The following is a 13,527-nucleotide window of genomic DNA, read 5'->3' as shown; positions in this document are numbered from 1 at the left end:
TAAAGAGAAGAAGGGCACAAAACTTTATTGTGTCTGCAAGACAAATACAAGCGATTTCCCAATGACTAGTACGAGTAAAATTGGGAATTTGGAAAAAAAAGAAAAGAAAAACAAACGAAAATCACAATAGTATTTGGTATTTAAACAATACAACAACTTAAAAACCTAGGCGAATTTTTATCCACACGTCAAAGAATTTACCCCTACAAAATTAACATCCGTTTACAACAAATCACATCTCTAAGAATATAAATGACATACACACGTCATGTCGTAAAATCATCGAAAATACAAAAATAAATAATTTTCAAAATGAAAAGTGAAAAATGAAAAAAAAATAACAATTATACCGCGACAACAGACGACACAAATAAAAGAAAAGGAAAGTTTCATCTAAATTACTAATTTACGAATAAAAACGCATTAATACACATTGCGAAGGAAAAGGGAGAAGAGGGAATTACAACGATCCGACAAGTTTTCAGTATAAAACAAGAAAAATAAAATAAAAAGGAAAAAACACACCGCTTAAATAATATTACAAAATAATAATCATCGACATAATTAAAAATTCTACACGTTTGCGGGTTGTTGAGAAATATAACTGCAACGATTGGCCGCATTCGATGTATTATTCCTCGTTTTACAGGTATAAGCGTCGCTATGAGATCGATCTGCGAACAAATTGAAAAAAAAAATTTAAACACGAGTAAATCAACCAAATTGGAAATTTTCCCCTCAAAGTATGAAAAGCTCGTACGACACATACGTTGAGCAGTCAACTTTTCGACACACGCGATTTATCTATCGACGCTGGGCCGTCGCTATCGCTAGTCTATGCTGAAAAATAGCTACTCGACTTCGAGCTCGGTTTTAATTCTTCAAATTAAAATCAATACGTAAAACCTTCCCGTGCCATCGACAATAAACCCTTTCGAGCTTTGATTTATACATCTACGAGTATAACTTGTTCCCAGTAGGCGATAGTTTCAACTCGAATAAATCACACGATCGAGTCGAAATGGAAAACGATAGATAAGCTTTTCCCTTTCCCATACACCGAGAGCTTTTTATCCGTAGGAATAAATCTAATTGAAATAATTACCCCGGTATTTGATCGACAAAGGCGAGCCTGCATTTGAGAATCTATCTTGAGCGAATCGCGTCGGCGATAGCATATTTGAATTTCTAAACGATCCTACGGCGTTGAAAATTGACCTATTGTAGCATGCCGAATTGCTATACCTTTTATCACCGGTTCCTGCAACAGATTAAAACAATTTTTTTTTCATTAATACGTACGTCATCTCATTTGATACAAATAACTATGTGTTTTTTCATCGGGAAAACATTTCCTCAAACAGGAAATGTAATCACGAATGCATATGAGCGATTTCCTCAGAAATATAATGTGGTATTCATAATCTGCGATAATTTTATTTCACGTATTTTACAGATAAGTGCTAATTTACATGTACCTACTCAATAGTTTTTGCAATCGATTTACGATTTACTTCAATGGGTAAGATTTTTCTACTTCCTATTTATTTTTTATTCATGGACGAATTTTATTTATTTATTTTCTTTTTCAAGTCTCGTTCGAGTATGATTTTCTAGGTAATTTGCATGGTACATTGCACAAACACAGTATTTGCAATATTCTGTGTATTTTCTTTTTCGATTAGATCGCAGGATTCGACAACCGGACGTATTTCCTCCCTCCACCCACGCCTTGTCTTTTGCACATAAACTACCTACCTACCAATATAATAATATATTATTCTATACGTATTATACGGATTTGTTAGAGTAATCGGTTTTCTTTTTACGGCTAAAAATTATTGAAAGGGTTTACGCGAGAGTTTATAAAGCCATGAAGATTACTCGATCCGTATTTTTTTTTTAAAGAGAAAAAAAAATTACATCAAAATTCAATTTAACGTTGTCGTCATCGTATAGACGATATACGATAGGTATACGAGATAGGCTACATGTATCTCGATATAGATTGATTTAAAATATGATAGGATTTTTTTTTCTTCAAAGAACGACCGTAAAAGAGCATAGAAAAAAATGGAGAGAAAAAAACTAGTAATTTTGAAAAAAAAAACTGATGAGGATGTGAAACAAGGTACATAACTTGAAAAAATCGACTTGGAAATTGACTGCTAATTTTTGATAATTTTGAAGAATTCTAAATTAATTAATGAAGCATCACCAAGTTTTTTAAATCAGTTTTTCTCATCAAAATAACAAAATTCAGAGGAATCCGCTCCATAAACGAAGGACTCGTTTCGGATTGAACGAATCATTCGCGAACGAAGTTTATATAATCTACAATTGGGCTTTTCAAAAGTGGTCTTTCACATGAAAAAAAAACACAATTCCAACGTTTCAGGCGAATTTTCCGACAAAAAGAACGAAACGTCACGATTTTTACCTCCTGATGAACGAATAAATTCGTTTCGAAATTTCGAAAGGAGCGAATCATTCGCGAACGAGGGCGATCAAAATAACAATTAAGTACGTTCTTTAGATCAGTAGTCAATTCGTTATACGAAAACGAAAAATTCAGGGTACCCATCAAACAAATTAACGATTCATTTCGAGATGAGCAAATCATTCGAGAACGATATCATTCAAACTGCAAATACGATCGCACTACGTTCTTTAAATCGGACTTATAATTGGGAAAAATTTCAAGGTTTCAGACTGATCTTTTACCCAAAAAGAACGGAATTCAAAGATTTTCACACATTGAAGAACGATTTGCTTGGAATTGAGCGAATCACTCGCGAACGAGGTAAATCGAGACAATTATCAAGTTTTTAAAATCAGCTACACGAGAATGACAAACGTCAGAGGTATCCTTCTCTGGGTACTTGATTGATTAATAACTCATTTCGAATTGAGCGAATCGTTCATGAACGAGATCATTCGAACAAGAAATTACGCTCTTCACATCGTCTTTTTGTATGGAAAATAACGAAATTGTAAGGTTTCAGATTGATTTTTATTTTTCAACCCAAAAATTTAAGTCAACTCAAAAAGAACGAAATAGAATTCCAATATTTTCACCTGATAAATGAACGATTCGCCTAGAATCGAGCAAATCATTCGCGAACAAGATGAATCAACAACAATTACGTTTTTTGATCAATCTTTTTCTTTTGCCAAAAAAAAACAAAAAAAACTTCAGATATATCCGACTGATGAACGAACAATTTGATTCATATTGAGAAAATCGTTCGCGAACGAGATCATTCGAGCAATTACGTTTTTCAAATCGATCTTTTACGAGAAAAAGAACAAAATCCTAAACTATCACTATTATCAGTCTGATGCTACCGAAAAAGAACGAAATTCCAACATTTTCACCTGATGAAAGAACGATTCCTTTGGAGGCAAATGAATCATTCGCGAACGAAATCAATTGAACAACAATTTTTTCATCAGATATCAGATTTGTCTTCTACATGAGAATAACGAATTCCTCAGATTCCCAATTAATTAACCAATGATTCTTTTCGAATCAATTCATTTAGTCCGAAAAAACGATTCCTCGTTCGCGAACGAACTGCTTGGTTTACTGTCAAAAAATACTGTTAGACAAATTGCCTCAATTTTTTTCCAATCTTTTGCCGCATTTTTCTACAAATATTACTTAATTTTAAAAAAAAATTATTTTATAAAATTTATAACCACGAATTACCTAAAAAGTAAAAAATAATTCAAAAAAGAATGGAATAATATATGTAGTTTTGGACAAAGAGAAATCCAGAAATAGATCATAATGATCAGCAAACCGTGTACTTATAAAGGAACTCACTCCCTCTCTCCCACTCACCCTCCCCCCTCCCAAAAAAATCATTCGTGAAAAAGCATCAAATAAAATAAATGCACGAAAAATTGTGGAAAACAATAATTTGTAGATAGTTTTTTTATTAATTTTTTTCAATTCGTTGCACTCCTGAAATTTTGAAGAAAAAAAAAATCTATAAATGCTCCCTCTTCTTTTCCTTTTTTTGTCAGATTTGAGAATTGCAATTAAGGCAAGTAGGTAGTCGATAAGTAAAATCATTTTTTTAAAATGCAATTTTCAAATAATGTGCAAATTTGAAATTTTTTTTGTTTTTTGTACTTTTTTTGTTTTTTGCTTTAAATTATGTGAAGCGATATTTTTTAAATTTACTTTAAAAACTCGAAATTAAAATGTTCATTTTTTTAAATCCCTTTTTGAATCACTTCAATTTTTGCTCATTGAAAAAAATTTTATTTAAAAAGGTCAAAATTGAAAAATTAGACATTTTGACAGAAAATTTGAGAAATCGAGTAGGTACTTTGTTTGAATTGAAAAACTAGTTTCTTAATTTCTAAAGTGAAATGGCACAAAAATTTTGAGCACCAAAATAACAATTTGTTCTAAAGGCTGGAAAAAATGAACTTTAATCAAGAGTTTTCCCCCAGAACCACAATTTTTTTTTAAAATTTCATATGCGGTAATAAATTCTCTGCATAAATCAAAAGAACTTTGAATTGATTTGGCTTTCGACTTGAAAAATTTTCTAAATAAAAATTTCAATTTTCAGGTTCAGGAAAAATGCATCTGAATAATTCAACTTTTGAAAATCACAAACCAAATCTAACCCCTCCCCCTCTACGGGTGTAATAATCTTGTAATTATAAACACCCAAAAAAAAAAAAAAAAAAAATACAATAAATAAATATACGTCTTATAAATTGGAAAAAATTCCCATTTTAGAAAGAATCTCAAAAAAGCAGACGGGAAATCCCACAACAGTTACAATGATCCATTCTCGATAATTAATTTATCTCAGATAGGGCGCTACTATCAGAATTCACTTCCTAAATAAAAAGTTCTATAATTTCATCGACATCTACATACGTCTGATTTTTTCTTCATATTGTACAGTGCGTTTATATCTATTCATGCTATGTACATACGAACAAATTGCAAAAAATAGGTATTGTGAATAAATTGTACATAAACACCACCGTAGTCTTATATCCAGTATAAAGCTTCATCCTTTACCCAATTGTAACGTTGCAAAATTCACCACCAACCAATGCTTTATTGCAGCTTTAAATGTTTTTACTCGTATTTTGATTTTTTCAAAGTTACCTGATACAAAGAAAATATCGCTATTGAATTGATATGGACTACCTCTTAGTGTGGACTGAATTGACGGCGTTCCGATCGAACTATCACAGTTATTAATATCGATATCGGTCAGCACTGCAACAAAATGCAAAACAGAAGGCAATTAATAGTGGGAAATTACATATTAATACGTTGGCTATCGCTACAATAATATGTACAGAGAGTATATGCACATACACCTATGGTACCTAATAGTGAATATATACATTTTAATATCAATTAACAGTCAATATAGAGTATATTTTTTATACCCTAGCCATATAATTATATAGGCAATATGTACATATGACGATAAAAGCTGACCACGACCACGAATGTCATTCAATATAACGCACTATAGCAGATTAGACCGGAGACCGGAGACCGGAGACTGCCAAGTATATATACTAAACTAATAACAGCACATCGACATATATCGCCGGTCTCTCTCACTCTTCAGCTATACACGAGTTGAATTACAATTGGAATAATTACGTAAACAATTAACAATTCCATTTCACAAATACGCCATCCAGCGTACCGCACATATAAACTAGTAATTTTCTAATTGAAACTTTTACTCGATCCGGAATCGTATCGTATAGGTAATGAATTTTAAATTTTCAATTACCCGTTCAATTACTCTCGCATATTTTTTCTTCCAGCCATAATCGAGTATTTCACTCCCTCTACGTATGTGTGTATATTATTTTTTGTCGTATTGTTTGAAAAAATTATATGCGTAGAAACTCCAACTTCAAAACCGCAGCACCACGAATAGGTACCGTATAAGTAGGATAGGGACATACACGTGTATAATTCCATTAGTACGCGCGGTAATTTTTCAAAACATGGTAGTCTTCTTTTTTTTTTTTTTTTTGACGAAACATCAGGTAAACGAGGTAACATTTGTAATGAAAATAAATGACTCGAGTTAATGTACAGGTACTTCTATTGCTACCATATAGGGTGTCCTTTTAAAATAGGTATCAAGATAGACATTACGTAGGTCTAGGTAGATAATAGGTATCCTGTTTCCTGCTCAAATTGTATTTTTTTCTCATATTTTATTACCCATGATGATATAAAAATTTTAAATACTGATATATGTACTTGGGCATAGACAATCAACATAATTATTCTACCAAAATTTTCATGTCAGGTATTTGATAGGACACCCTGTATACATCACCATCAAGTACCAAATTACATTATGTAGGTTTTAAAAAAAAATGTAATGTTCATGTTGGTAATTTGTAAAATAAATTCCTACGTTTCTTTTTCCACACGAAATTATACCTAGAAGACTGTAAATGTGGATATCAATTTGCACATCCGTTTTAATCGAAACACGAACATTTTTCAAAAGCAACTTGCTGAAATGATGATTTTAAAAATTGTATTCCTGCATTAGAAGCATATTATAACCTGAATGCGATAAGAATCTTCAAAAGTTTACCGAAGTCGAATAATCCTAATCATTGATAGCGAAAATGTGTTTCTGATAAAAGTGGATATTTAAATAACACCAAAACAATATAAGGATGATTACGAACCAAAGCGTACTGCTGTGGTTAATATTTTCTAAAAGCAAAACAGGGCCTGAAAATGTTCATGCCGGCTCCTCTACTATACATCCAAAACTCTCCAAAAATCAACTACTCCAGACAAGATAGGTATGTAATTACGCACCATAAAAATTGAAATGAATTATGCTATTTATGCCAACCTATGACCCTACCACCCTCCATGTGGGGCTGATCTCTGAAATGGAAGATGATGAAAAAATGGAGGAAGAGTATCGTCTGCAAGGAATGTTTGATGGATAATAAAGTGCCATTGATAGGAAATCTTTTTTTTTTCAAAAATTATCAAATTACCAGTAATTTACCAAAAAAATGCAAAATTGTCAGTTATTCATCAAAAATGATCAAATTACGAGTAATTTACTAAAAACAACAAAATTTTTAGTAATTTACCAAAAATTACCAAAATTACCATTATTCTACCAAACAATACAAAATCACTAAAAATTTACCAAAACAACAAAATTGCCAGAAATTTACCAAAAATTATCAAATTACCAGTAATTTACCAAAAAATTGCAAAATTATCAGTTATTCACTAAAAATGACCAAATTACAAGTAATTTATCAAAAACTACAAATTTTTTAGTAATTTACCACAAATTACCAAAATTATCATTATTTTACCAAATATTACAAAATTGCTAGAAATTTACCAAAATTTACAAACTTCTCAGTAATTTACCAAAAATTACCAAAATTACAAGTATTTTACTAAATATTACAAAATTTTTAGTAATTTACCATGAATTACCAAAATCACTAGTATTTTACCAAATATTACAAAATTGATGGTAATTTACCAAAAAACTACAAAATAAACGTCAATTTACCAAAAATTTCAAAACTATCAGTATATAATTTACTAAAAATTACCAAACTGCAGTGCTCGTACCAAATTTTTCCCAAAAGAATTTAACTTCAGTTCCTAAAAGAGCTCAGAACATTACAAATTGAAATGTTCTGATTTTTACAACTTTTTGACAAGTGGAACATTTTTGGCAATTTCTGGTAAAAAGCGAGAATTTTAGACAATTTTTGAAGTTTTTTCGTAATTTTTTGCAAACAAATTACAATTTTTAGCAATTTTGTTAGAAAGCGAGAATTTTTTAGAATTTTTAGCAAACTGCAATTTGACAATTTCAGCAAAAAGTAGTGCTTTTTGGACTTGGCATTCGTATTGACAATTTTCGGGAATTATTTGCAAAGAAATTACATTTTTTTTTTTTTGAAAAGTGAGACTTTTTTGTATTTTTTTTAGGGAAAAGAACGACGCTTTTCTTAGTAATTTTTGGCATTTTAGGGAAAAAGCAAAACTTTGGCCCTACAAATTACAACCTCGCAAAACAACGAGACTTTTGGACAATTTTTCAAAACTTTTTAGAATTTTTCGCAAAAAAACTAGAATTTTTCATATTTTTTGCCAGAAAGAAAAAAAACTGCTAATTTTAGCAAAAAGCTACTTTTTTTGCAATCTTTGTTGAAAATGGATGACATTTTCAAAATTTTGGATAAAAAGCGAGATTACCAATGATTAAGTGGTAATTTAATCATTTTGGGTTAATTACCTACTGGTGTTTTTGGTAATTCTCGGTAAATACTGGTAACTTTGGGTTCTGACGTTTTGTCAGATTTTTGAAAGATTGAAAAAAGTCCTGTAGAGTTCCTAGTCTAGTACTCATGATATTATTTCATTATCATGTTGGAAGCAAAGAGCATACATTTTATTTTACCGAATCCCTTCCTTGGAACATGGAATTAATCAATAATGTTTTAGAAGTTTAACTATTTAAGTTCTCAAGTACATTACTTACATGATAACCTTTGTTGGTATGAAATAGGTGACTTTTTCCTCCATAAGTGTTCAGCGTCTCTATAACGTTGCTCGGGATGCTGGAGATCAGGAACGGAGTCAGATAAACTGGATTGATCGAGAGCAACTGGAATCGAATGAAAAAAATACGACCGTTTTATATTTTTAATAAAATCCATAAAATACATTTCGAATTTCAATCCTCAAAACAAGCGGATTCAACTCTCCCTTCCCCAGTCACCCTCACTGAAAAATTACTTACTACCAATTACTTGATTAATTCGATTATTTATATGATCTCACCTGGGTTAGTTCTCGACAAAAGCCAATTATCGATATTATTACTATTAAAATTAGACTTGGTGGACGATTCGATCGTATTGGACCAGAGTGTATCGTGATTTCCAAACTTATGCAAAGCTTTTCTCCTCTCTTTGCTGGTCACGGTACATTCCTAAAAAATAAACAAATTTTTATTACACACAAGCGCAGAATGCAGAATCCTTCGCGTAAAATTTCTTTTGATTCATCAAGTCGCTTGAATAAAATAGGTCGACGTGGGTTGGCTTTTTTTCTTCAATATCCTATACTCGTGTATATTGTTCAAAAGGCCACATTCATCTTAGAAAATAGACACAGTGTAACTCTAAGGAACAAAAACATCGTCTTGTTAAGGCGACCAACTGTGTTACATTTTCCCAAAAGACTTTGCAAACGTGTTTTCGCAACAGCATCGCCCTCGCTCGTCTCGTCTCTTGCTCGTAAAAAGGGTTACATCGCATCGCGCCGAGTTCATTACGTAATATACGAAATTACCCCTTTTATTTCTCGTCATTTAGTCTACATTGGCGCCTTGTTGACTGGGCGCGAGCAAGGTATACTATATTACCTAGACAATATTGTACGAATCTCTATTTATAGGTACCTTCTTTCCATAGATCATTTTTTTCCTATCGCATGTCCCACATAATGTGCATGTGCGTGATATTGTAGATGCTCAGTGCTCATACTAGACGCACGTTCGTAAACGTTTTCTTTTAGAAAAAAATGAAAGAAAAGAAAATCTTCAAATGCAAACTGTTGCATGCAGGTATAAAACTGCCATCAAACCAAATACCTACCTACTTTTTTTTCGTTGAATTTTTTTTTTAAATCGTACCTACTTAAATACGTTAAATACCACGCATATTCCATCTAGTGGAACGTATATACCTATACTCGAGTATACGCAAACACGTAAGTAGGTATTAAAAAAAAAGAGCAACCATCGACCAATTACTTTCACTTAAATAAAACAAAAAATTAAACGTAAAGTAAGTATAAATTGATACTCTAAAATTTATGTAAGTATAAACGACGACGATGATGATGATGATGGACGAACAAGGCACTTTCTCACATACGCACGTGATCTTTATACTCGCGTAAACCATTTCGTGGACCGAATTAATTAACGAGTAGAATATTTGAAATTATAGAAGCCTATCTACATACATAATGAGTGTTTGATGTACGTAAGGTACTCGTATGTGAGAAATACAGTATCAGTAAAAGCAAGAATCAGCATAGTGTAAAATTACGCTTACTTCTAATAATTCGAACCAGTCCTCTAGGCCTTCGTTTGTTCTAAGGAGTATACGGTAATCTCGATCTTGAAGCACCAGAGCAACCGTGCTGTAGCTTTTCTTGTTCACCCATTCGACTTTTTCCACTTCGACTAATTTGACCTGAAACGCAAATTTTCGTTGACGTTAATGTGTATAATTCTACCCGTGTATGCACATCACATCACATTTTAAAGGTATTTACGTCTTGCGTCATTGTTTTCTATTTTGTGTTTTACGTCATCGGGCAAAATACACTTTTTCTAATTCATATGAAATTTAACGTAGGAGCAGAAAATCTAAAAAGGAGATACTTTGTACGGAATAAAATTCAAAAAACGGGTTTGAAAAATACCAGGCGAAAAGGTTTTCTTTTCAAAATTTCATTTTGTTGAGATTCCCGCAAAAAATTGATAATTTTTTGCCATCGTAATTACAAAAGAAATGAAAAATTGACGAAAAAAAGAGAGGTGAAAGACTAAAGTTATTTTGATGTTTTCAGGCATTTTCAGAAAAAGCTGTTTTCAGAAATTTTTTTCTAGATTTTTGAATAGAACCCTTCGCCTCTCCAAAACTTTCTTATCAAATTAAAAGTTTTCGAAAAAAAAACTTTGAATTTATAGGAAGAATTTTGAGAAACTTTTAGACATTTTGCCAGCCTCTCTCACAAGAGTGATTTTATTCATTTTCATCTTCAAAAATTTTCTTATGACACGTATGAGGTAGATGAGCCATCATTCAAAGAGGAAAAAGTATTAAAATCTCCAATTTTTTTCAAAATACTTAGCTTGATGTTCGAAATAAAATTTTTATGACAATGTCTTTAGGAATTTGCATCCCTGAATAAGAAACCCCTTCCCCTTCATGTTCCTCATGCGGTTCGGAAAAAATGAACGCGGATTTATAAATCTTGTGGGAAATGATTTGACAACATTTTTTGGACAAAATCAGATCTTCCTCTATTGCTTGAAGGTTATGGGAGGAAGTTTCAGAGGAGTCGGGCCATACAAATATGTATGTTAATACATGAAGTCTGCGTTTGTGAAACGAGTTACAATGCTGGGGACCGAGGGGGGAGGGTCCTCGAGTCCTCCAAGAGTTTTGATACCTCATTTTGAAAATTAGTTTTTTGAAAGGATTACTTAAAAACTCTATACTAAAATTCCTGCAAATTTTCAATAGGCAGTCTTATGTGTACATTCAATAAATTTTTTGTGCAACTTTTTTACTTCCTACCACAAAGTTGTTGATTTTTACAAGAAAAAAAATGCAGCCTTCAAACTTAAAATCAAGTTATCACAGAAAGACTTCCAAATTGAAGAAAAAAACTATTAACCCACCTGAAAATTTCACATTTCAGCGTCAAAAAAAAAACTGTATTTTTTTGAAAATTTTGACAAAAAATAATTTTATTTTCAACATTTTCAAGTGAGGACTTTTGGTAATTTTTATTTAAAAAACTGTTTTTTGGTATTTTCGACAAAAAAAGCAAGATTTCCTGGATATTTTTTCTTCAAAGAAAAATGTTTTTCTACAATTTTGGAAAAAAAAAACAGATTTTTGGCAATTTTGATTTTTAAGAAAAAGCTTTTCTATTAATTTTGACAAAACATGGGTATTTTTTAGTTTTTACAAAAAGCAGGATTTTTCTGCAAATTTGACAAAAAAGCAAGACTTTCTGGAAAATGTTGATCAAAAGAAGGGTTTTTCCACAATTTTAGGAAAAATGAGATTTTTTGGCAATTTTGATTGAGAAAGTCATTTCAATAATTCCTGGCAACAAGTATAGATTTTTCTCGACAATTTTGATAAAAAAAGATTTTTTTTTGGCAATTTTTGGCAAAAAACAAAGCTTCTTTGAAAGTTTGACCAGAAAAAAAAAGTCTTTTTTGCAATTTCTGTAAGAAAAAAACTAGACTCTTACCTGACTTTTATGCACTCGAGATGATAAGTTTCGGAGAAAGTAGATTCGAGAAATTGGTCATTCGTAAAAATGACAATTTTAGGATTGATCTATTCGAGAAAAGGTCTGGGAACTGAAAAAGTCCACTTCTCAAAAACAACCTCCTCTGCTCTTGTCTCTCAAACAGATTTGGTCAACTTGTGAGGGCTCCCATAGTTGAAAAAATCAATAAAAACGAAATAAATTTCCATACATACGATGGATGTAATGTGTAATATTCTTAAAGTTACAAACATCCCCTTCCCCTCCACAAAGAAAGGAAATCGATGAAATATTTTTGAAATTATTCCATTTCTGTATTAGCTTTCTCTGAATGTTGACCACTTTTTCAAGAAAAAACCTTCCTTGGCCCTTTAAATAGTGCTGATCGAATTACAAAAAGCCCTCCAAAATTGTGGGAAAATGACAAAAAAATTAAAAATTCAAACCTGTAAACATTGATTGAAAATTTTTCATTTCTCAAACCCCTGCTTCCATGAAAACCTTTTATACTTCAATTTCAATTTTTTTCTGATTTTTTTCGAATTGAGAGCTCTATTTCCATCAAAAGTAGCAATAGGCTATATACGAGTATGTAGTTTGAAGGCCAATAAAGGTTTTTTCTTGAAAAGAGTGATTGTTTAGAAGGATTCTGATCAGAAATGAAAGATGAAAAATTTCCAAAAATTTTGCACCGAATTTGATTTAATCTGTTTTTCTTGATTTTATAGGGCTCCACACAAGTGGTTCAAAATAGCTTGAGACGTTGGAAGCAAAGAAGGTGGAGGTTTTTTTTACGAGAAGGGGATTATTACGAAGAATTCTGATGCTGAAATAAGAAATTTTTGGATAAATTGCGTATATTTTTTTTTTACAACAGGGAACTTTTGGCACAAAGGTAACACAAAAAAGCAAAACTTCAAAGTTCAAAACAAGAGCTCGCCACCTTTATTGGTAGATTTTCAACTCTGGTGTTCATTATGAAAGCTTGAATTTTCGTCGTCAAAGTTCAATCTTGAGCTATCGAATGCTTAATTTATCTAAGTACTCTCAGACTCATTCAAACTTGATAAGTAAACAGAATTTCTATGCATTGAACGTGTCTAAAAAAATGAGCATTTAAAATTTGAATAAGTATTTCACAAAAAATTACAAGTTGGTAAAAATTTGTTTCTCCCATCGCTTTGGAAAATTTAGGTCAAGATCATCGAAGACAACACGCCACTTCTCTTCTGAACCAAGATTCGAAACCTACCCCAAAAAAATTGGTCAGGCTGCAGGCATCAATTTTGGGCGGGGGGGGGGGAGGTTACATGAAAGAATCCAATGAACAGTATGCATATTATGCAGTTTGGCCATTATAATATGAACTGAATATGTTTTTCAACAAGGACGAAAGTCAACAACACCCCTTAGTCTCT

General features: G+C 31.7%; 1 protein-coding gene across 3 annotated transcripts in view; it reads right to left on the bottom strand.

The window, feature by feature from the left end:
• LOC135833119 (uncharacterized) overlaps nt 1–13,527 on the bottom strand; it is an 88,993-nt gene continuing 75,466 nt past the window's right edge. For 2 of the 3 annotated variants that reach the window (XM_065346749.1, XM_065346751.1), the window contains exons 3-8: nt 10,147–10,287; nt 8,864–9,014; nt 8,562–8,687; nt 5,144–5,257; nt 1,106–1,261; nt 1–674 (exon numbers count right to left, since the gene is read on the bottom strand). In XM_065346749.1, coding sequence (XP_065202821.1) covers nt 574–674; nt 1,106–1,261; nt 5,144–5,257; nt 8,562–8,687; nt 8,864–9,014; nt 10,147–10,287 — 789 coding nt within the window. In that variant the 3' untranslated portion in view covers nt 1–573. The remainder of the gene's footprint in view (nt 675–1,105; nt 1,262–5,143; nt 5,258–8,561; nt 8,688–8,863; nt 9,015–10,146; nt 10,288–13,527) is intronic. The other variant, XM_065346750.1, reaches the window with a different exon arrangement.

The sequence above is a fragment of the Planococcus citri genome, chromosome 1 (assembly GCF_950023065.1).
Source record: "Planococcus citri chromosome 1, ihPlaCitr1.1, whole genome shotgun sequence".
Classification (NCBI taxonomy): Eukaryota; Metazoa; Arthropoda; class Insecta; order Hemiptera; family Pseudococcidae; genus Planococcus; species Planococcus citri.
Note: the sequence above shows the minus strand (reverse complement) of the source record. Positions and strands in the feature narration are given on the sequence as shown.